We start from the raw sequence: 25,742 nt of genomic DNA, 5'->3' as shown, positions 1-25,742 counted from the left end.
ATAGACACACGAACGCTAAGGAAGAGAATCCAGAAGCACATAAATATGACATCTCAAATCACTGACAAGAAGGTGAATTTACTAACAAATGACTGAAATAACCAGATAACCATTTGGGAAAAGATAAATTTGGAGCCATATTTCTTTTTATATACCAGAACAAACTTCAAATCAGAGTCAAATGAAAAAACAAAATCTTGTAAGTACTAAAAGAGCATAGGTGAAGTCTTTTATAGCCTAGAATCAGAAAGTCTAACTATAACTCAAACGAGAAGCAATGTAAGATTAACATAATTCCATCTCCAAAATATAAAACTCTGTTGCATGGCAAAAAGCACCAGAAGCAAATGACAAATAAGAATATATTTAGCACATTATATCATAGAGAAAGAGTTAGTCTCCCTAAAATATAAAAAGCTCATAAAGATAAAACAGAACCTGTTCAGAAAAAAATGGGCAAAAGAGATAAATAGACAATTCATGGAAAAGTGCAAATGGCCTTAAATATATGAAAAAGAAAAAAATATACTGATACCTTATCCAACCACCTACATATCTTTACAATGCCTATCTATCTATCTATCTATCTACACACACACATTTTGAATTATTTGGGTAAAATGGCATTTCTGAAATCTGTTTTAATATATGTCAATAACAAAAAACAAGAGTATCAAATATAATTAGCAAACTGCCATTAATAATTGATTCTACAGAGATACATGGTTTCATTATATTACTCTTAATTTTGAACTTTTGGACATTTGCATGATTAAAAGTTTAAAAAAATAGGAATGACTTAACTAGTATAATAAAATCTATACAATGAAGTACTATGCAGCCATAAAGAAGCAATGAGCAAGCTCTATTTGTAATGATACAAAGTAATCTCCAAGATTCAGTTAAGTGAAAATAAAAAAGCAAAGTATAGAATAGTATATGTAGTATGATCTATCCTTTGTTCAAGAAAAAAAGGGAATATATATATGTATATACATAAGTATGCACATATATACATATTTTCAAAAAGAAACATTGAAAGAGCAATAGAAACCAATAAAAATGGCTACCTATGTGGGAAGGATAGAAGGGTAGAGGGAAAAAAAACAGGGTGGAAGGGATGGTAATAAAATAAGACTTCTGCATACACTTTTTAAAAAAAGATTATTTATTCATGAGAGACACAAAGAGAGAGGCAGAGACAGGCAGAGGAAGAAGCAGATTCCCCGTGGGGAGCCTGATGCAGAACTCAACCCCAGGACCCCAGGATCATGCCCTGAGCCAAAGGTAGATGCTCAACCATTAAGCCACCCAGGTGCCGCTGCATTTACCTTTATACATAAGTTTGAATTTTTAACTATGCTTTATCTATTTAAAAATCCACTAAATGAAAAAGAAAATTAGTATATCTTAAGTTTGAAAACAAAATGTCTCAGTTGTATTTCAAATTAGTACAGACATACCTTGTTTTATTGTGCTTAGATTTTCTTTTTTTTTTTTTTTTTTTTTTACAAGTGGTAAGATACTCTATTGCTGTTCAAGACATCAATGCAAAGGAAAGTAAGGGACTGTTCAAGATAAGAGATTTAAGAGCTACAAGGAAATGCCATGCATGAACCTTCATTGGACAGGAGTTGAAAATTAAGGAAAAAGCCATATGGAGTCAGTGAAAGACTGGATTTTAGATGAAATCAGTGGATTATTAACGTCTTAGGTGTGCTAATGGTTTCATCATTCAGGATAAACTAGGTGATGCTATAGTAACAATGAGCCCAAACACAAGTTTATTTCTCACCCCTCTCGTGTAGCATTTTGGTGTTACGCCCCCAAGCTATTGCTCTTCACCCAAGAGTAATTCTGCATTTCCTTTAAGAATAAGAGATGCTTACTGATCAGGGTCATGGTTTAGAGTGTGATTCTCCTACCATTAGGCAGCAGAATCTCCAAAACATATTTAATGCAAACATATCTGAAATTGCTTTGTTACACATTCCACTGTCTTACGAAAGTCACTGTGCAGAGATATTTTACTTGCTTAGAAATAACTACAGTAGCACTAATATTGTTTATATAAATGGCAGAAATTAGTGTTTTCTTAGAATAGTATATATCCTGTTCTTTAGTCAATTATTTTAAATTACAGTCTTTTTCTAGAGACAGATTTCTAAAGCTTAGTCTGTATTTTTAAAAAGAGCTTCTACATTTTAACTAACTAAAACATGTGAACGCCAATTAGACTACTGCATGGAAAACCAACAAAATAGCTAAAACTTGGCCAATGAAAATAGATCGATATCACTGATAAAAGTCTACAACTGTTCTAAACAGTTTTGTAAATGAACAGGATTTCACCCAACTTAGAATGCCAATGGAAAATGTTTCAGTACTCTAAAGCTGACCTGGGGAAAAAAAGAAAAAAGGTAGAAAAGGCTATTCGAATAGCCAAAATGCAGAACACTGGAAACACTGAACACTGGTGAGGATGTGTGGCAACTGGTGGGGATGCAAATGGTGCAGACACTTTGGAAGACAGTTTGGCAGTTGCTTACAAAATTAAACATGCTCTTACTATACAACCCAGTAAGTGCACTCCTTGGTATCCACTCAAAGGAGTTGAAAACTTCTGTCCATACAAAAACCTGCACACAGATGTTTAAAGCAAACTTTATTCACAATTGCTGTAACTTGGAAGCAAGCCAGACATCCTACAATAGGTGGATTTATAAACTGTGGTACATCCAGGCAACAGAATATTATTCAGTGCTAAAGAAGTGAGTGAGCTATCAAGACATGAAAAAACACAGAAGCTTTTTCAAATTTCTAAAACTTCAAGTTTTAGAACTTGAAATGCATTAAGTGAAAGAAGTCAATGTGAAAGGCTACACACTGTACAATCCCTACTATGTGACACTCTAGAAATGGTAAAACTATGGAGACAATAGAAAGATCAGTGGTTGCCAGAGGTAGGGGGATAAGGAGGGACGGATAGGAAGAACAGAGGATTTTTTTGGGCCATGAAAAATACGTTGTATGATACTATAAAGGTCATCATACATTTGTCCAAAGCCCACAGAATATACAACAGTAAGGATGAACACTAAGGTAAACTATGGACTTGGGGTAATGATGATGTCAATGCAGGTTCATCAATTGAACAAATGTAGCACTCTGGTGGGGTATATAAAAAATTTCTGGACCTTCCTCTCAATTTTGTTGTGAACCTAAAACTACTCTTAAAAAAATAGTCTTTAAAAAAAAAAAGGGAGGGGTCCTGATACTACCCCCTGCTGCCCTGCTACTCTACCAAATAAAGAGAACTTAAAAAAAAAAAAAAAAAAAAAAAAAAGATTTCCCTCCATCGCTATTTAGTCAAGATTCCCTGAGCTACTTCTCGCCTAGCTAACCTTTCAAAACACTCTCATATAAACTTTTTCCTGTAAGTCATTTTCCTTGTGTTTATCTCCAGATCTCTAGATCTGCCTTTGGGGAGACATTTTTACTCTGAATGTATATACTCACTAGACACTGCCTTCCACCAAAACTGTGACATTATCAACTCTATCTGCTGAAACTTTTAGCCCACTATACCTGTTTTAAATATTTTGGAAATTATTTTTATATATAAGTTATTATTTATCAAGATCGAACTTTGGGAAAAGGAATTGCTCAAACCCTATACTGTTTAGATTAGTATAATGTGCAGGTCCAATTGCCTACTTGAGCAAAGAAAAAACCAACCACAACTTGATTCCATTTGTTTTTTTCCTCAAAAGAAAAATATCCAAAGTAAAATATGAATATTTAATTACCTTTAAATAATATATCTAATAATTTACATGCTATACATCCCCAAACACACCGAACGTAAATTTTATATGACATATACACAATCTGCTTTCTGCCAACATATACTCTGTAGGTCACTTAAGATGTTAACTAATTTCTCAGTCCATGTGTGAGCACATAAACACACACACACACACACACACATATATATACATATGCCTGAAGTTGAAGATAATAAACCAAAAACATGTGAATATAAGAAATCTGCTAAGGAAGATTCTAAAACCACAATCAGTAACTGGAACCAAATAACAAGGCACAAAAGCTTCCCTTTGTGGTCACAAAGATTAAGTTTCCTGTCCCAGTGCTTAAGTATGGAAATAGGCTTGGCTAAATCACAAACTATATTTAATAGTGCATTTCTGTTACTGTTTAAAAAGGAGTATTTTTCTTATTACATAATGCATTACACAAAAGCATTGGAAAAATAAACAGGATAAGTTCTTATACAATAAAGCTTTTTTTTCATTTGAAAAAGATATTTGCTTATGCTCAAAACTAATGTAATAGATATAAGTATAGTAAAGAGAAGCATTAGGGATCCTATCCAGGTTTCCTACTACCCCTACATCATACCTCTTGCCAGTCATGTTACTTCAACCTTCAATTTTAAAGTCAGCTGGATGATACTGTGAATTTTTTTTTTTTGTCATTTAAAGATATGTTCCTAGCACACAGAACGGTTAACATAACATTGGAAAATGAAACTTTTCCTAGCATTTAAGTTGTTTTTGCTAAACATTAGCTTTGCACTAGGCTATCCTTAATTTTCCCTTTTTTTTCCCTATGTTAACAGAGAAGAAAAAATGTTTCACATAGAAATGGCTGCTTTAAAATTCATGCAACCAAGCGAAATCTAAACTATTTGTACTTCCCTTTTGTTTAACCCCCAAAATTGGGGGAAACTGAAAGTCTGTCCTAGGAAGAGTAACTCACTGAAAGAAAACCATATACATATATACTCTTCATTGTCTTTTAAGAACAGTGTTACAGTCGCTTTTTAAAGTTTCACAGTTATCAAGGGAATAAAGCCACCACCAAGTAAGAATCAAAAGAATGCAGTAATCTATGCATAAAAGACAGTCAAACATGTTTACACATATTCAAGAAATCAATACTCTAAGCTGTAAATAATGTCATCAAATGTAGCACTGCACAAACTGTCATCAGAATAAAACGTTCAGTTTCATTAATTTTGAATATGGACATGGGACCAGCCAACCATGAACTTAATGGTGCACTTCTACATGTTTGCACAGGAGTATTGTAGCATGCAGCCCCTGCAGTAATGACAGTGTACTTCTTTAAAAATCAAACAAGGCTGACCAAAAGAAAAAAACAAAAAATCCAAAAACGCTCTTGGCTATAAAACTTAAGAGTAAAGGATGAATTGAGATTTTAAGGCTTTCTTAGAATATTTTTCATGGCACTTCTACATTAAACATCACCAATTGGCAAAACATGTAAATATTCATAGTTACATAGTTATGTAATCAAAAGTACATGCCATGTCAATTATTAAGTAAGGGAGAGCTTTGTCAAGTTTTGTTTTCTGGCAATTAAGTTATAGTTAAGGAAAGTTGTTCATGTTTGGCTGTAATTAACATATAAATCATACAGAAATGTCAATTCACTAGTTTATAGTACAAATTGTGTTTTGAATAAATCTGCCAGTACCACTTGTTTCTTAAAGAACTGAAAGTCATTCCTTGCTGGAAATGCAATTAAACTGACTTATTTCTCTCATAGGAGGAGTTATTACCATTTCTCCAACTATTAAACTCTAAGATCATTATCAGACAAATTCCTTTTGGTCATGCACACTGATCATCTTCGCAATAATCCATTTCTTGCACCACAGTCAGTCCAGAACAGATTTTATGGATCTAACAGGTCATTCTTGCCACACCATACTCTAGGCTGACCACACCGGGTTCTGATTTGGAATACTCTTCAGCATATTCACTGTAACGATTATCTGCTGGGTTGCTGCCCTCTATAGTTCGAAGAGCATGATTCACAGGTAACAGAGTTTGCTCCTTAAAACACAAGGAAGTTTTGAGGGTAGGTGATTCAGGATGAACTGAATGTAACAACTCCTTGGTAAGAATTCCATCTGTTTGCTTACTTTTACGTTGCTTAATTTTCTAGAACAAATCCAAATTTGAAAAAAATTAATTATACATACCACATATTCAATATAGGTTAGAAAAAAAATGATCTCTTTATGAACAATACAAAGTTAAATCTCAAAAAAATTAATAAACCTAGTGCAGAAGAATAAGACATGGTTGAGAATCCTAATTGTGTACAACTTTTACAGTGGAAAATGGTTATTACACTTGACTGCAAAAGATCATTAGGCTTTCATATCTGAAAAGAGCACACATTACCTAGAAAGTATAAAAAGTAAATATCTTATAATAAAAGAAGTATGTATGAGACTTCACCTAGAATCATAACTGTATAATGTAATAAGCACACACTTATTTATTACCTAAAGGTTTTATTGCCTAAATAACTTTCTTACATGGTTCCCCTACAATGACTTGTTAGATAAACACAAAAAGGTAGAATACAACAAAATTTTAAAAAATTTTTTATTTTTTGAAATATTTATATATACATTTTTGAGAGAAAGAGAGAGCAGGGGAGGGAAAGAGAAAGCATTTCAAGCAGACTCTCTGCTGAGTGCAGAGCCTGACAAAGGGCTGTATCTCACAAGCGTGAGATCATGACCTGTGCCAAAAGCAAGAGTTGGCCACTCAGCTGACTGTGGACCACCCCAGCGCCCCAACAGAACTTTTTTAAAACATAAGATTTTAAAAGTATTCTTTGGCAGAGTATCACACTCTCCAAATCCTTGGACTGATCTCTAGCCACTCATGGGCTTGCCGCTCTTTTGACATATTTTCCTACCTTCTCTTCAAGCAGTCATTAATTACCTTCTTTTCTGCTTGAGAGACAGACATGACAGTCTGAGTTACAACAACTGTCTAGGATTTTTAAAGTATGTATTTACTGATCCTCTTTGCTTATATATGATGACAGAGAAAAGATTATAAGAAAGTCTAACAGTGGAGAGAGACTTCTTACACAAGATACAAAAGGCACAAAACATAACTTGACTGCATTAAAATTCAAAACATCTATAAAAAACATACCACAGGGGATCCCTGGGTGGCGCAGAGGTTTGGCGCCTGCCTTTGGCCCAGGGCGCGATCCTGGAGACCCAGGATCGAATCCCACATCAGGCTCCCGGTGCATGGAGCCTGCTTCTCCCTCTGCCTATGTCTCTGCCTCTCTCTCTCTCTCTGTGACTATCATAAATAAATAAAAATTAAAAAAAAATTAAAAAAAAAAAAACATACCACAAATAAAATGGAGAAGATGAGAACAGACTGAGCAGAGCCACTTGTGAGTTACACACACACACACACACACACCTCTAATAAAGAATTAATGTCTGGTATACAAAGAACTCTTACAGATCAATAAAGAAAAGGCAGATATGCCAACAGAGAAATGAATAGAATTTGGAATAGGCCATTCAGAGAACAGGAAAAATCAAATGGCCAACTAAATATATGAAAAGTCATTCAACTTCCTTTGTTATCAAGGAAATCCAAAACTGAAAACAATATGCATGTAAGAGATTATATAGTAGATATTAATAAAACATATAAATTAAAGCTACATGTATCAACATGGATAAATTTTAAAAACAATGTTGAGTAAAATAAAGCATCATGGTATAACAACCTTTATACAGTTTTTAAAGCATGCAGTTCCTTAAAAGCTGGGTGAAGGGCACATATGCATTCATGTTGTCTGTTGCTCTTTTATACCTTATAAAAAATATATTCTTTTGTATTTTTTCAATATATAATAAAAATATTTTAAATCACACAAAATAATATTATAAATCGTGGATAAAAACATATATAGAAGTACAAAAATATGCACAGGACCAATTAACACCAAATTCAGCCCAAAGTAGGTGGGGAGGGCTGAGCAGGAGTATACTTCTTCAAATATATCTATCATGTTTCATTTCTTAAAACAAAAACATGAAAAATCTGAAGCAAATATGATAAATGTTAAAATCTCACAAAGCTAGGTGGTAAATACCCTGATATTTATTATGTTCTTATCTCTACTTTTCTATATACAGCTGACCCCTGAACAACACAGGGGTTGGGGGAAGCAACTCTCCATGAAATAAAAAATCCACACATAACTTTTGACTCCCCCAAAACGTAACTACTAATAGCTACTGTTGACTGGAATTCTTACCAATAGCATACACATTGATACAATTGACATATATTCTCTAAGTTATATTAATATTAATAATATAACTCTTGACTGGAATTCTTACCAATAGCATACACATTGATACAATTGACATATATTCTCTAAGTTATATTAATATTAATAATATAACTGTTGACTGGATCTCTTACCAATAGCATACACATTGACACAATTGACACATATTCTTTAAGGTATATTAATACCATATTCTCACAATAAAGCTAGAGAAGAAAAAAGTTACTAAGAAAACCATAAGAGAAAATACATTTACAGTATTGTAATTATCGAAAAAAAATCCACTTGTAAGTGGACCTGTGCAGTTCAAACCTATGTTGTTCAAGGGTCAACTGTACTTCAACTACTTCAATTTGAAAATTCAGGGAAAACAATTCAAACTAACCTATTGAAAACAGAGATCTGATTACTTTGAAGCAATCATGTATACTTCTGAGGTTTCCATATATACTAATTTACACTAAGAATATAAGTAAGGAAACACATTAATTTAGTATTCCAAATATATTAGATACTTCAGAATACTTACAGATTCTAAGTCTTTAATATCGTTCTCTAACTGTTCATTTTGCTCATTCATATTCATAATTATATTAAACATGGACTGTCTAGGATGCAATGTTCGATCAAACTGGTGGTACATGTTTCTCCAAAACCTTTATGACAAAGACAAAAACAACAACTCAATAAATTGTGTTTGAGAAAAATAAGGTATAGATACCTCAATGATGTCAACTTACTTAAAATTGAAGGAGACTGTATTTGGCTCCAACACGGCAAATTTTGGAGATTTGGAACTATAGAGGGGATTTAAGTACTTCTTTTGGTCATCCAGGAGAAATGGCCACAGGGAGTAAGTCTTCTCCTTTAACCTTAACATAATGAGAAAAACCAAGATGTTTCCCACAGATGCTAATACTCATTTTTATAAACAGGCAATTGTTTCCCAAGTAGATTTCAGTTTTAATTTTTCCTTCTATTTGCAATCTGACCTCACCTTGTCTCTGAATTCTGTATTCTCCCTTTTCTCCTTTATCACATATAATCATGAAATAAATAAAACCAGGTCTCTTTGGACATAACATAGGTCTACCATTTTCTCTCACAACCATATACGTTAAGAGATTCCTTTCAGCTCACATAATTTCATAGACATGGTCTCTGTTATACCTATTTCAAATCAGCAGACGCTTTGAGTAAGACACTTGAATCACTGTATCTGGGTGGTGCAGCATGTATTATAGAGCAGGGACAAATTTAAGTGCAAGTGAATAGCAAAAAAAGGAAGTAGGAAAAATCAGGATGTTATTCAACAGTAAAAAGATGCCAATTATATTGCAACTCTAAAAGTTACGTGAAGTAAGTGGATAAAGGGTAGAATGGATTAGGCCAAATAACCATAAAATAGATAGGGGACCAGGGGAAAAATGGAGTCTGCTCATTTCTCTATGACTCCTAAGATGACCGATAAGTAAATTCTTAGAGAAAGACTATTAGGAAATAAATGTTTTTATTATCATCTTCCTTTGTAAGACGATGTTTGGCACTAACTGAGAAGAATAGTTTTTTTTTTTTTCTAAAATAGCTCTCTACTTTAAGAGTCACTTGCTCCAAATTATAATAAGCTACTATGAATTACTATAGCACAGAGCTAAAGTCTTAACGCTCTTTGATTTGTTCATCTCTGTCATACTCTTATTTCACTTGTAATTCCCTTTACACATCTTTAGAGTCTTCCAAGTGCTCTCACTTCTGCCTTCAATTCTTTTTTTTTTTAAATACATTCATGAGAGACAGAGAGAGAGAGAGAGAGAAGCACAGACACAGGCAGAGGAAGAAGCAGGCTCCCCATGGGGAGCCAGATGCAGGACTCAATTCCAGGACCCCGGGATTATGCTCTGAGCCAAAGGCAGAGGCTCAACCACTGAGCCACCCAGGTGCCTTCAATTCTGTTGAGAGTGAGAGAGTATGTGGCTGTCTTCAAACCACTACCAGATTTAGCTTCTCTAATATGTCACTTGGACATTTAAGAATCTACAACTGAAAAAAAAAAAAAGAAAAAAGAAAAAAGAATCTACAACTGTTCTTTATTGACTTGTAAGAAATCTAAAAGTTAGAAACCCAACCTAAAAAAAAAAAGTATATAAGAACTTTTCGCTGTCTTATCCTGCATCTCCTTTGCAGCAAAATTTAGCGAGAAACCCCTACTCCCAAAGACTGGTTAGGAAAGAAGAGGTTTAAGACCCAACTCAGGGACACACTGCAGCCAACATAGATAGATCTATGTTCCTCAACCTGCCTAGAAGTGTGAGGAGAACTGGCCTCATCTTACCTTAAAGCCTACAGTTTTTAAATCCTTTACCAAACATTAAAGCTTAGTGATTAATACTTTCTAGGAAATGAAATACTGTTAAGATTTTTCTGTTTTACACATATATTCAGACCAGCAAGGAGTAGGAGGGTGGTTTCCAGGGTGTTGGTAAAGGTTTCTTGTTCTAGGTACTGATTACATAAATGAATGAGTTTCAGATTTATTGAGCTTTATACTTATGCTATATTACTTTTCTGTATGTATGTGCTACATTTCAAAACAAATTTTTAAAATGTGTTTTTACTATCAACCTGAGGATGTGAGGGAAAGAGGGCACTTAGCTTCAGAAATACAATAAAATCTTTACATTAAAATTCAGTTTTATTACATACTGTCAAGATATTTTATCTTCAACCATGATTTATGTTAGAACTCAACTAAATAGGAAAAAAAGAGCCCACTGTATGCAAACTATCTTACTTGAGCTCTTCTCTTTCCTTCTGACAATTTCCAAGGAAGTTTCCAAATTGGCATGAATGAATATGTTCATGGATCTGAAGAAGAAATGCTTCGTTGAATTCAAAGGCTTGTGGGAACTGTTCGGTCAAATGCCACACACACTCCAAGAACTGAGTAAACACCGGTGAGACTTCCTTTGGGTCACCATCCAAATGGCCACACCTAGCCCCACAGAAAGTACAAGCTTTTAAAAATGCCTCTGGAAGAAGTCAATTTGTTCAGGTATTATCAAATTTAAACATACACACAGGAACCTAAAACATTCTATCTAAAAAAAAAAGCATAATGTTTTTACTAAAACAATTTAAATTTAGGAGGTTTTCAACCACAACATTAAAGGGTCTATTACCTTTTAAGTACCACAATCCAGACAAAAAAGAAAGGTAACAAGCTGCCATGAAAATTAACAAAGGAAAAAAAAAAAGAAAATTAACAAAGGTATGAGAATTGAAAGAGATGACAGAAAAAAATTAAATCAATTTTCATACCAAAAAAAAAAAATAAACCTATTGGCACTCTCATCTGCCACTGGACATGCGAATTCATGAAGAACAGAAATATCTTCGCACTCTAAAATGGTCTTATTAGTTTTACAAAATACATAAATGTAAAACTATGACTCACCTTTCTGAAAACTTATGTCCAAAAGAGATCCAATCCTTTTCTATTAAAACCTTAATGACAAAAAGTAAAATCCAATTTACAACTACTTTCCATTTCTTTTGTCTAAAATGGATTCAATTCTATTAACAACATTTATCCTTTTAACTTAAGGTTGTAAACAAAACAAAACAAACTGTTGTTTAATTATAGGTAAAAGACAGTAAGAACCTGGATTAGAGGTTGGTTTAACAAAGAGTAAAAATGACACATAAAAGAAAAATACGGTAGTCCTGGGACTTAAATCATTTTGGTTGTGTTTATTACCTTTTAAGTGAAAACTACATGTTATAAAGCACTAGCACAATTACATTTTTGCATATCTAATGATGATATCTGCATAGAAAAATGGCTAGGAAAATGTAAATCAAAATGTTAACAGTGTTAACTGGGGGTAGTATAAACTGGAGTGTATGCTTTAAACCTTTGGTTTATTTGTACATTACTTATATAATACTTACCAAAAAAAGAATGATAAAGAGACCAATAAAAAGTGTATATTCAAATTCAGATGGTGATAGCTAATCTCTTGAATGGACTATCTTAATCTGTTTTCTCTGAGTAATAGGCTACTGAATATAATTCTACTGAATAACAATAGGCTTCTAATTTTTTTCAGTCTAATTTATACATTGTATCTTCTTAGTATTTAATGTATCTTGTAATTTCATTAAATAATCACCAAGCACATTCTTTTCAGTGTCAAAACTGCCACCTTTAGAGGGGAGCTAAGATGGCAGCAGAATAGGAGGACTCTAGGCTGGTTTTGTCAGTTGAACACAGGTAATTATCAAATCATCCTAACACCCCCAGAAACTGGCCTAAAGACTGATGGAACAAACTCTACAACTATGGGGAGAGAAGAAGCCTCATCGAAGAAGCACTGAGTGGCAACATGATCCTTACTTTCAGCTGAGCACTCTCTGGTACAGGGAGGTTAAATTCCTACCAGTTAAAATGATGAGACAGAGAAATTTACCCCAAAAGAAAGAAGGGAGGTAGTATCCACTGCCAGGGATTTAAAAAAAACAACCACCTTTAGCTTCTCTTTGTTGTAAATCTCTTCAGAAAGCCACATATTGTGACAGGGTAAGATTCAGTTTCTGGGGCCATGTTGCCTAAGCTCAAATCCTAGCTTCACCACTTCCACCTGTGTGACCTCAGGCAAGTGGTTCTCAGGCTGGAGCCCCAGGTTTTACCAAAGGTCCTCTGCTGCTCCTCTACACACCCACATCTAAAACCTAACTCAGTATCTTTCTCACTCAACTTAGACTTCTACTTCTCTCAGTAGTGACCAAGAGAACAGCACAATCCATCCTAGCAACTGAGTCCAGAGACAGGAAATCATCCTGGAAGAGAGCTCCTCTCTTCTCCACATCCAATCCAAGAACAATTCTTACTGATTCTACTTTCTCAGCATCCCTGGAGGCTGAACCTACTACCTCCTCTTGCATTTGTGTGGTACTGCCTTACTCCTGGGACCTCTTTTCTCTCCAGAGCTATTCTACCAGTTTCTACACTGGTCTTCCTGCCTCCATGTCCATGCCCCTCCACTTTGAAGATAGCAAGCCATCATTTTACAAAGCAGATCTAAGCAAGTTACCATTTCTTTTATTTGAAGCTCTTTAATGGCTCTCACTACCCAAAGAGGGTAAAGGCTAAATTCCAGTCTTCATCCTAACATATCCTTCTGCACCTAAGAGCCTTGCTCTAAAACCCTGAATTCCAGCCATCACACATCACCTGCAGTAAGCCTACAGAGCTATGCTTTGGATTGCATTGTTTCTTTTGCCTGGGAAGCTCTCACATTGTCCCTAGGCACTTATTACATGATTTCATCTGAATGTCTAGCAAGCAATTAAAGCCAAACATGGCAGAGAAAGTATTCCTTGTCTTACATTCTTAAGGTAAGCTGTATGTAATTTTATTTAGCAGCACTTTCATTCCGTCTGTCCAAGACTCAATATGCTAGTGCCACCAAATAATGGTGCTGAAAGGCATCTAGTGATATTAAATATTCCCCTGCTTTAAGATGGCACTGCATTTAATTAAATTAATGGAAACTTTTACTTGCCATGAATTAAGATGTAAAATTTGAAAACATAAGTTAATCTGATTGTATATTAAAAGACAAATAAAAAAACAGTAGCCAGGGCTTTAACTTCACAAAGCAGAAAATCTATTCAACTAGAAATTTAATCTTCAGATATAAAACATGCTTCCTAATGTGTAATTACAATTAACAAATGAAGGAGTTTTAAACAGAAAGTTTACTCTAGAGTAAAATTTTTAAGTATTCTTATTTGTGCCTTGTTTTATATCACTCACATGCGTTGGATAAAAATGAAGGAGAAAATACTGAATATTTCTACTATAACATTTTAGGGGGAAAAAACGTTTAAAACTAAAGAGGTGGAAATGGAAATCAGTCTGACTCAGAGTTTTTCAGCCTCAGCACTATATACATTTTGGGCCAGATATATCTTTGTTGGAGGCTAACCTATGCAATATAGAGTACTGGCAGCATGCTGGGCCACTACCAGCTAAGTGCCAGTTGTGTCCTTTTCTTTGTACCAACCCAAACTGTCTCTTAACATTGCCAAATGTCTCCTGGAAGGACAAAAATCACTCCTATTTAAGAATCACTGGTCTAGCCAAATCACTCCTTACCATGAATCCTTTGATTGTTCTGTAGTAGGAATCCAATAAAAGAGAGCCAAGGGAACAAACCTGGGAAGTCCTATCCCAACCATCAGAACAATGTACCAGCACACTTGCATTTTCCACCATTATCGCCTGCAAAGAAAGATCACATACTTCAATTACAGCAGAATACATTTTAGGTAGATCAATTAAGTTCTACTTACTCAAAAACTATACTAGCAAATATTGCATTACAAGGAAGAGCAAGGACTGCAATGATAATGCTGCCACAGTATATTTTTTAAAAAACAAGACAAAACACAAAGCAAAACCAAAACAAAACCAAAACTGCTATTTCCAAGTGTCTAGGGATCTCACATAAGTCCCTAAAGTGCTACATGATTTTTTAAAGCTCAAATTAAAATAAGCCTTATTAAAGAGGTAAAACATGAAAGTTATCTGACTGGAAAGGGTACCAGCACCCAACAGAATAAATGCAATCCTTCCCAACCATTAAAAATCCCCAATCAAAAATGAGTGAAGAAGAGTTACTTTGGCTAAGAAGATTGCAGCATCCATAACAGCTTTGATGTGGCGAAGCCATCCTGAGCTCTCCAAACCAGAGTAGAAATCACTGACAGAAAGCCCTTTGGTACCATTGACTGAAAGGGGGAAAAAACATTTCGATTAGAATGCAGCCAGAGCCTCCACTTCTCCTATTCAAGCTCCCTGAGTGAGTGAATTGGGGGGAAGAACACAAAATAAAATGCGAGACTCTATAAATGAAAAGATGCTATTAGAACCTCAATACTGGATTTTCTGGGTACATTTTTTTTGGTCATTCCTTGTGCTTAAAAAAAGCTCCAATCTCTTCTTTAAAAAAAGAAAAATCTACAGTACAAAGTACTTAATTTCAAAGTCTGATATTTTGGGACACCTGGGTAGCTCAGTAGTTGAGCGTCTGCCTTTGGCCCAGGGCGTGACCCTGGAGTCCCAAGATCGAGTCCCATATCGGGCTGCCTGCATAGTCTGCTTCTCTTTCTGCCTATGTCCCTGCCTCTCTCTCTCTCTCTCTCTCTCTCTCTGTGTATCTCATGAAAAAAATAAATAAAAATCTTAAAAAAAAAGTCTGATATTTTAATTTTTAAAATTCCACACTACAACTGGAAAGATACCTTGATACTTATATGGAGCATTATTATCAATTAAGCTTCATTGTACAGACTAAGCAAGACTATCTATATAATAATAACAATTTTTTTTTGCAAAACTATTAGAACTGTACTAATACATCAGCCACTACCCAAAGTGACATGTGAATAATCTAAACTGAAACATGGTGTAATAGTATCAAGTACACACTAGTCAATTTCCAAGACTTAAAAAAGACCTAAAATGTATCATTACTAATTTTTTATCTGATTACATGTTAACATATTTTTAATGCATTAGGTTAAATATATTATGTTAATTTCAATTTTTTTTTTTTACTTTTTATGAATGTGAATATAGGAAAAAGTTTTTTTTTAAGATTTTATTTATTTATTCATGAGAGAGACAGAGAGAGAGGCAGAGACACCGGCAGAGGGAGAAGCAGGCTCCCTGTGGGGAGCCCAATGGGGGATTCAATCCTAGGACTCTGGGATCACACCCCAAGCCAAAGGCAGATGCTCAACCACTAAGCCACCCAGGCATCCTGGAAAATGTTTATTTATTTTTACTTTTTATTTATTTTGAAGATTTTATTGACTTATTCATGAGAGACACAGAGAGGCAGAGACATAGGCAGAAGGAGAATGAGGGTTCTCGCAGGGAGCACAATGTGGGGACTCTGGGATCACACTGAGCCAAAGGCAGAACTCAACTGCTGAGCCACCCAGGCGTCCCTGGAAAAAAATTTTTTTTTTTTTAAGATTTTTAAATTTTATTTATTCATGAGAGAGAGAGAGAGAGAGGGGCAGAGACACAGGCAGAGACACAGGCAGAGGGAAAAGCAGGCTCCATGCAGGGAGCCTGACGTAGGACTTGATCCCAGGTCTCCAGGACAAGGCCCTCGGCTGAAGGCAGGCACTAAACCGCTGAGCCACCTGGGCTGCCCCCTGGAAAATTTTTAAATTACCTAATTTTAAATTTTATAATGTGACTAACATATTTCTATTAGACAAAGTTGCCTCAAAGGCAAACAATAATCATACCTTCCAATAATTTCTGAAGGCTGGACCGCATGACATGAATATTTTCAATTCCAACAAACTGAAATCGAATGTTAGAATAGTTGTCTTCATTTTCATAACCTTTTCCAGCTGCTCTGTTGGCCATTGCATTCAGCTAAAATTTAAAATTTTAGAAATTTATGGACAAATTGCTTTTATCTCTTAGTTTACCAAAAACATAATGGAAATAAATACTAAATAAACCACATTTTAGTAGAATTTAAAGAACTCTTCAAAACTGAGTATGTTACTATTTTTTAATAAGTAAAAGTGTCACATGTTATTAAGAGTAATGAAGGACACTTTATATAAATAACAACATGACTGCTATAAAATGAAAGGTCAGACAAGAAGTTTCCCACAAATAATTTATGAAACTAATTCACTTATGGTTTTAGACAGTTTTCCAAATGTTTGTAATATTTCAAAAGTTAAAAGTTAAAAAGGAAAGAAGTATCTCTTATCTGAATCCTAAATAATTCAGAGGTGAACCAAGCAGGGAAGCTTTTCTGTTACATAATGAACCTATTAGATTCACTTCAGAGCAAGCCTGTGGAACACCTGATCATTCAGAGAGCCATGGGGACTCTGAGGAATCATCTGAAATACACGTGAGATTATTCAAGGTCCTCCATATTAGAGATTACTGGAGGCCCACATAGTATATACCGTGGCATATCATCCAATAGCTTGATACAGCTCCAAGACTTGGGCCAATATAAACTGGCCCCTAAGGGAAAAACAGACTGCCAGTAGGCCCATGGTCTTTGGTTACTAGATCACAGGTTCGTTTAAGATTTGGTATGTTTAATTCTTTCAAATAGGATTTCATGTTGCACGTTACTACAGTTTACAGAATATTCTTATGAACCTGGATGTAACAACAGCTAAATTGGAAGAAAAAATAGCTTTTTATTCAGTAGATGGGGTTCCAGGTTGGTAATAAGAACAGTTCAATTCTACCTACTGTCTCACTGGTTAATTCAGCACCTATGATGGCTAAGATGAGTTAGATATTCAAATACTTCTACAATATTACTAATTAGGTTGAAGTTTAAACTAGTACAAACAATCAAAGAAATGCCTATTTGCTGTGTAGAAATCAATTATACAAATAAAAGATACTAGGTCCTGGGAAACAGATCGCCTTAGGGCCTCATATTCAGAAAGTCTCAGATTACAATTATCTTTTATATCTAATATCACCTAACAGTAGTTCTGACCACTGAATTCACCCAGATCGAACAAGGAAGAAAAATAAAATTTGTCTTACAAGAGATATCATCAACATTTCTGACTTCTAAGAAAGTCTTTTCTTGTTAACAAGATAAAAGATTATCAAATTATCAATTTCTAGTTTTTAATGCTTAATTTACTCAATCTCCTCTTCTGTTTCCTCCATTATATTTTATGAGAATGCATAATGATGAGAATAACTTCTAAAACAGTTATCAGTCTTTTCAACAAAGCTGCCTAAAATTGTGCTCTATATCGCTCACTCGCTTTTTCTCATCGCTTTCTCTTATTTTCTCATCATTCCAGATTTTTGAAGAAATCCTCACTATAATTCTGCCAATGTCCTTTTGTGTAGCCCACCAGCTCTGCATTCGATGCTATAATAAAAATCAAAAGTAATGTTAGCTATTACCATTGAGGATTTTAATTACTTTAGTTTCAGGATCCTATATGAATGAGTTGTTTAACCATGTTTATTAAAAGAAAAAGGGATTCTGACATTGGTCTCAATGATAAAAACTGAACCTAACATTACAGATGCCTAACAGAACAACTATTTCTTGTTCACTATTTATAATTCTCTAGTTCAATGCTTCCTACCTCACTATTTTCCTTATTTTCTTGAATATTTCAAATTGAGGCCCATTATTTTAATACAAAGTGTTTTGACAGTTAAAAATTCTACCAAAAAAATTACTAAGATTTTCTAATTTTTCACAACACACACTATTTAATATTTCTTGACAATAATGTAAGACTTATACATCATCAAGAGTTCCCAATATAAAATTCTGTTTTTCTAGATTTACATATAAATCAGAAGACATAAGAAATCACCATCTGGGAAATTGGTCTCCTAAGTTGGTATCCTTTAAAAGATTGCTCTCCTCAGTATCATTAGCCTCAGTTAATTTAAAACTGGGATTCAGATAGGTTAAATACGGGCAAATTGATCAACTCTCATTAATTAAAGTAACAAAGATAATTAAACTAACAGATTGTACTACATTCAAGACACATACTTTGGGCCTGGTATCCATGACATACATATAGCGATTGACCGGATTGGCTTTACTAATGGCTTGAAGCAAATGTTCATCCTCCAGGCATCTGGCACTGAATCCTGATAGTGGTTGACTACATCGACAAATGGCAGCCTAATTTTAAAAGGACAGAAAACAGATTATCCAAAGATGTCTAAAACATGTCTAAAAAAATGCTTAAAAGAAAAACAAAAGTTAAAATCAAACATGTAATCTGTTTAAAAGTTGGCAGGACAATTAGAAGATATTAACCCTGAAATCCTATTTGAATTAAACACTATTTGAACATCCTGATGTCACATAAGTTTTCCCAATATTCTCTTCTGAAAAACTGAAATGCCTCCTTATGTAGTTTGATGAAAAAAATCTTAAGTTCTAAGAAGCAACACTTGATAAATTCTCTACCATATAACCTACTAAGATACTCGCATGCTATGTTCTAGATGAGATACTTTCCACTGAAATTCAAGTAAGGGATTAATCAATAAAGATAGAACAGGATTTTTAAAAATAGCAACATTTGAGTTCTTATAATGTATTATTTTAGCTTTCAGATCTCTATTTAGAAATCAGCTATCTTTATATAAAATGAGACTACAATGAAAAAAGTGAACTTCAAATTTGAGTTAAAATATAAATCTAAGTGTGCAAAAATATCTGTAAGAAGTAGTGATTGTTGGATTAGATATTTACTATTGTTCAAAGTCTTAAAAAAAGATTAGAAGATTTAGACCGAAATACTTTTTTTACAATCTCATTCATACCAACTCCAACTTAACCCTACCCAATCATTCAAACCATAGTATCATAAAGGGAAAAAAGTATACATAAATTCACACATAAAACCATGAAAATTTAAGAAGATAGAAGAAAATGAAGATTGCTTTATAAAATTCTTTTCAGATGTACTTTTTGATTTCTTAAATTGGGCACTGAATATCTATTTTCAGCCCAACATTCCAATAAACAATGTATAAAAATATGGGTGTGTCAAACCGAGGCCATAACCAGTACTACCTCCCTTCCTATGACTTTTTTACGAAGAACAGACTAGGAATTTCTGTTCAAAGTTTCACTTTCCACCTCTGGTTTCCCAAAAACCAAGTAAAATTCTAATAAAGACATCTAAAATGTATAAAATTGGAAGATCAAAAAGGATGGAAAAGGAGAGAAAAATAGAGATTTTTTAAAATTTTTTTAAAATTAAAAAAATTTTTTTTGCATCCTGGTGATCACATTTATTGAAAGAGTTGGAAAAAAATTAAAATGCCCTTTAGCTTAAGAATTTTTGAGTTATCTGCAAATCAACTCATTTCAGGAGTGGAAGAATCCTTAGTCATTTCTTAATATCAAAATGAACGCAGGTTTCTCTTTTGGATGTCTTCTACATTTAAAGAGGCAATCATACAAAATCTCCTATATTCCATACATGATAAACTCTGTTTCAGCCAACTCTTAATGGAGGAGCAACTAGTACAACACCATCTCCCCAGACAAAAAGCATCGGAATATTCCGTTTTGTTGATTTATTTATCTCTTCATATGTTTCTTCATCAATTTCTATAGTAGTCACAGTTTCTTCCACATCTCCCAATATCATATTTAAATGCTGATCATATGCATGTAATCTGCCTCGAAGCTCTCGGTCATTTCTCATTTTCACATAAATTCGCTCATCCAGGCTGAGCCTGATGAGATCCAGGGGCTCTTCTATGGTGTTGGTAGTTTGTTGCTCGCCCACGTCGTCCGCCATCTTTCAAACCCTGTGCCGTTTCCCCAGAGTAGAGATTTTAATAAAATTTTAGGAAATGAAAGCAAATAGACAAGTTAGTAATGACCAATTTACCAGGACAAAGAAAGGTGCCAAGTTGTTATGAGTCAACAATAAGCAAGCATCTTGAGCAGCAAAATCCCAGAAAGACTCAGGATTTGGTACCTCTGAAAGCCTGAGCTGGAGTATAACTGAAAATAGAACTGGTTGAATATCCATATAGGGACTAGTAAAGGCTCCCAGATCTTCCCTCGCCCTGAAGACAAAGTTTACTCTATGAAAAGGATTAACCTGAAGACTGGGGACAATATGCATAGTTGTGGGTAGGAGGGAAGCCCTGTACCCCCCAGAACAAGAGGATTAAGTAAAGCCTACAAAACAAAATGTGAGATCCTCCCATCTGCCTTCCCCCGCTTGAATCCTGGACAGAACTAACACACCATATTGGGATGAAAATTAACAGAAAGAATCCAAAGATAGAGATCACTCATGCACACAAACTTCTAAATAGTTTGTGGTACCTCACTCGTTAAGTATGAGAGGCCAGCCAAGAATCAGGTTTTTTTTTTTTTTTTAACACTGTGTTTTTGTTTGTTTGTTTGTTTGTTTGTTTTCATTTATTTATGATAGTCACACAGAGAGAGAGGGAGAGAGGCAGAGACACAGGCAGAGGGAGAAGCAGGCTCCATGCACCGGGAGCCCGATGTGGGATTCGATCCTGGGTCTCCAGGATCGCGCCCTGGGCCAAAGGCAGGCGCTAAACCGCTGCGCCACCCAGGGTTCCCAAGAATCAGGTATTTGAAAGACATGAAAAACAAAACAAAAAGAAAAAACTCTGAGCAATAGACAACTAATGTGGGAAGCAAAAGAATTCTTTTTAAAAAGTCCTTAACATCTTCAGAGAAACCAGTCATCACGACCATGAATACAAAAGTGTCTAAGAAGTTCAGAAAGTAGGGAGAGTTCTTAGATTTTAAAAACAATATAGAAAAAATAAAGAGATGGGCTGGGAACAAAGTTGAAGTAATCTTCTAAAAACTAGAAAGAGATGGAAAATAGAGAAAATTAAGAAAAATGGAGGTTTACAGAAGCCCATTTGCCAACCAACACACACAAAAACACACAAAAGTGCAAAACAAAGTAACAGAAGAGAGGAAGTCACCACAGAAATAGAGAAGTAACTTCTCAAAAGTGAATTCCCAGAATCTTAAAAAACGTACCAAGGCACTTCATTGTGAAATTTCAGAACTCTGGGGAAAAAAGATTCTAAAAGCTTCCTGAGGAGAAAAAAAATCAGGTCACAAAACACTGGGAGTTAGAACTGGCATGGAACTCCATAACCTACTAGCTGTTAGATTTAGGGAGAGTGATTTACCCTCTCTTCACAAGTTGAAAGTTATAGGTAATTGGCAAAGCCTACCTTATAAAATTAACATGAGATTACATGCATATAAAGCATCTATAACATACTGACTTGTGGCCTATTGTTACAAGCTACAAGGGAAAATTTTGCTGTCGTAATACCTATTATAGTACCTCAGTATAAAGATACTTCCTCCTCCACCTCTTCATACTGCAAAATCCTTCTGATTGAGAGAGCTTTCTAGAAAAAGCGAGAGCTGAAATATAGCTGGCTTTCTTCTTTTTCTCAGTAGTTGGTTTGTCTATCTGTTTTTCCCAAATACAAGCAGGATCAAAAGAGAACCACAGGAAAGAAGCAGCTATATCTGTTCACTAATCTCAGTATTTCAAGTCCCTACCAGAAGCAGGACAAGACTGAAGGAGGGTAAGGGAGGAAACAAACAGGACAAGTATGAGAATCTCTACATTTCAGGGTAATTTTAAAATTTCAAAAACATACTCAAGAGAAAAGCCAACACTCTCTATCAGCAATATTATAATAATGACCTCCCTATATAAAAATGAGTGTTTAATTGGATACTTAAACCTGAAGAGAGGTTATACCACATTTGTAAAAGAAAAAAGGAAACCTTCTTTTCTTACCTCTTTATTTTGATGATAATAGGAAAGAACCGGGAATCTTCCCTTGCTCCGGAACTTGGAACTACCAACAATTATTGGTTTGCTTGCTATTCGGGGAACATAAAGTTCTCTGGGATAAGTTTCACAAATCTGTAAAAATCAAATAAAACAGCCATTCTATCCACAGTTCAAAAATCATGAGGTTAAAAATCACCTTTAAAAAACTTTACAATTTCTTAAATGCAACAACAGTACATAGCAATATTGAGACAACATGCTACTATGACACTCTATCTCAGTACTAATATCTGAATTTCTCCAAAAGGTTGCTAACTCAAAATATGTCAGTCATACAAACACAAATACCATATGATTTCATTCATATGTGGAACTGAACAAAACAAATAAGGGTTTGGAAAAAATAGGGAGACAAACCAAGATACAGACTCTTAACTGTAAAGAATAAACTGATGGTGACCAGAAGGGAAGTGGGTGGGAGGATGGGGGGAATAGGTGATGGGGATTAAAGAGGGCATGCACTTGCTGTCATGAGGACTGGGTGCTGTGTAGAAGTGCTGAATCACTATATTGTACACCTGAAATTAATATTATATTGTATGGTAGCTAACTGGAATTTAAATAAAAACTTAAAAAAGACTGCTAAGTTACCTTGTATTCTCGGTTGGCATCAGACAGCTGCCAGTTTGAATTTGGCACTCCCATCCTCTTATATTCCTCAGCAAGGTCAATGAGCTGCCAACCTTGTAGTCGTTCCGAATCATTTTGTTTGGGATTATAAGAGAATGCATAGAGATCTTCATATTTTGCTATAGTTTACAAAATACACAAATGTTACAATCCAACTGCTAGGACTTAAAACTCTACAAATAATAGTAACTTTTCAGTTTTATCCCTCCATTATTTCTTTAAAATTTTCAGAGATAACTAATACCTGAACATATTTGAACTTATTTTCTCAGTTATTTCAAATGATTGTATCTAAAGGCATGCATATCAATCTGAGATTCACCTATATAATCAGCAAAAGCTAATAAACAATACTTTTATATTAAATACTCTAGTGTAATAATTCCTTTTCTTAAAAAGTAAATTTTAATGACAAAGACAGACACAGACACTTCTCACCCACCACCACCAATATATCTCATATTCCCAAATGAGATATAAAATGGAAATACTAATGCTGTGATAAAAAACTAGAGGTGGCATATAGAACATGAAATTTCATATACATTCTTATAGGACAGTGTTGACCAAAAATGGCAATAGTTGCACAGAGTTCCAGAAACAACGTGGTAAATGCTATAGGCTTTATGTATTAGGAGAGAAGGGTGTACATACACCTGCTCCTAGACCACTGCAGTCTAGGTGTTCAACAAAAAAAAGTAACATTCAGTCACCAGTGTGCTTTGTCTCCTGGAGAGATCTACATACTTCAAGTCATGCTGGGGGAAGGAAGCCTCCAGATCTCAAAGGCATAAATAATGATGGGTTCCTTTTTCGGAACTACACGACTTTCACTTCTACCTCTAGTCAAGTAGGATTCAACCTCTACTTTCCCTCTGGTCATCTCCCTTATGCTCCACTCTGATCAATTAAATTCATTGGTCTCACTGCTACCAGAGGAACCTGTCCTTCCTTAACTTTTCTTTTAGCAATCAATTTCCAAGTCATTCCCCCTGGTTTGTGGATACCCATGTGAAAAAAATAAAAAATAAAAATAAAAAGCTGTGCTGTTGGCTACCAACAAACTTTAAAAACATTAATATAGGGCAGCCCCAGTGGTGCAGTGGTTTAGTGCCGCCTGCAGCCTGGGGTGTGATCCTGGACACCCGGGATCGAGTCCCACATCGGGCTTCCTGCATGGAGCCTGCTTCTCTCTCTCTCTCTCTCTCTGAATAAATAAATAAATATTTTTTAAAAATTAATATAAATCTATAGTTTCTAAAAACTGTACTCTAAATGTTTATTAACCTTCTCCTTACTCTAACCATTCTTACAATTCAGATCAGAAGCATCTAATTATTTCCAAACCAAATTTTTGGAAATAGAGTGCATAAGAACTTAAGGGTTACTTCAAGTATAAAGTAACAATGACATATTAAGTATCTTAGATAACCCATCTCAAAATTAAGTAAGTTTGTCTCTAAAAACAGTACCTTGTTTTGAGAGTTGTAGCAAAGAATTGTAAATATCATGGCAATCTCTTTCTCTGGGAACAATGAAATGCACAATCCTGAAGTTTTTGCACTGAATCACAAGTGGGCATCCAGAAGTAGTCAAAGCTAGTTTCTCTACTAAGGCAATATGGTGGTGCAATATCTACAGCATGAAAAAAACATGTGATCATCATCATAAAAAAGTGCTCAGTATCGTATTCTCTTCCAGAGCATATATTAGAAATGCCCTCTTCATATAAAGTATTCAAAACCTGTCTACATTAGAACTATGCTCTGATACCTCTTCCATCACTCCACATACTCACTACATCATCAAACCCTAAGAACTGCATCTCCTACATATCTGTAACCTGTCTACTTCTCTCTTTGTCCGCTGTCACTCCCCCAGCTGCAATGCTGCCATCGTTTCTCACCTAATTAATTGTAAGTAGTCTTACAAAAGCTCTCCCTGTATCTACCCTTGACCCCCTCTAATCCATTTTCTAAAAGGCAGGTGAGTGACTATTAAAAAAACAATTAAAAAAAAAAAAACAATATAGGGATGCCTGGGTGGCTCAGTGGTTGAGCATCTGCCTTCTGCTCTGGGGATGATCTCGAGGTCCTGGGATCGAGTCCTACAACAGGTTTCCCTCAGGAAGCCTGCTTCTCCCTCTGCCTATGCCTCTGCCTCTGTGTCTCTCATGAATAAATAAATAAAATCTTTCAAAAAATAAATAAAGATTAAAAAAGCAATATAGTTTATGTCATTTCCCAGACTCTAGGCTCAAACTCATCTCAAGTACCTCTTCACATCAAGTGCAAGTGACAGTTCTCTTTTGGCTCCTCAAATTCACCAGTCTCCTTTACATATACTGACATTTCCTACTAACTAGGAAATTATAGATCTACCTCTTCACCTAGGAACTTCTATTATTTCTGTCTGGCCTTTATTTAACCCTCATCACCAAGTAGAACACCCTGACAACTCTCATGGCCTTTCCCAAG

At 34.9% G+C, this 25,742-nt stretch overlaps 1 protein-coding gene and 1 pseudogene across 3 annotated transcripts in view; both read right to left on the bottom strand.

Annotated features, from left to right (window-relative positions):
• Nucleotides 1-2,648: 2,648 nt before the first annotated feature.
• MTMR6 (myotubularin related protein 6) overlaps nt 2,649-25,742 on the bottom strand; it is a 38,949-nt gene continuing 15,855 nt past the window's right edge. The window contains exons 3-15 of one of the 3 annotated variants that reach the window (XM_072795761.1): nt 24,738-24,900; nt 23,227-23,384; nt 22,579-22,707; nt 18,783-18,917; nt 18,024-18,137; nt 16,507-16,639; nt 14,864-14,973; nt 14,339-14,464; nt 11,633-11,682; nt 10,970-11,170; nt 8,919-9,050; nt 8,708-8,834; nt 4,798-5,993 (exon numbers count right to left, since the gene is read on the bottom strand). In XM_072795761.1, the coding sequence (XP_072651862.1) occupies nt 5,733-5,993; nt 8,708-8,834; nt 8,919-9,050; nt 10,970-11,170; nt 11,633-11,682; nt 14,339-14,464; nt 14,864-14,973; nt 16,507-16,639; nt 18,024-18,137; nt 18,783-18,917; nt 22,579-22,707; nt 23,227-23,384; nt 24,738-24,900 (1,839 nt within the window). In that variant the 3' untranslated portion in view covers nt 4,798-5,732. Of the gene's footprint in view, nt 5,994-8,707; nt 8,835-8,918; nt 9,051-10,969; nt 11,171-11,632; nt 11,683-14,338; nt 14,465-14,863; nt 14,974-16,506; nt 16,640-18,023; nt 18,138-18,782; nt 18,918-20,649; nt 20,905-22,578; nt 22,708-23,226; nt 23,385-24,737; nt 24,901-25,742 lie in introns of those variants that run through there. The other 2 variants (XM_072795759.1, XM_072795760.1) reach the window with 2 other exon arrangements.
• On the bottom strand, nt 20,016-20,585 carry LOC140615811 (U6 snRNA-associated Sm-like protein LSm3 pseudogene; annotated as a pseudogene).

This window comes from Canis lupus, chromosome 24, assembly GCF_048164855.1.
Source record: "Canis lupus baileyi chromosome 24, mCanLup2.hap1, whole genome shotgun sequence".
In the NCBI taxonomy this organism is placed as follows: domain Eukaryota; kingdom Metazoa; phylum Chordata; class Mammalia; order Carnivora; family Canidae; genus Canis; species Canis lupus.
The sequence above is the reverse complement of the archived record's forward strand: the minus strand, read 5'-3'. Positions and strand labels throughout refer to the sequence as shown.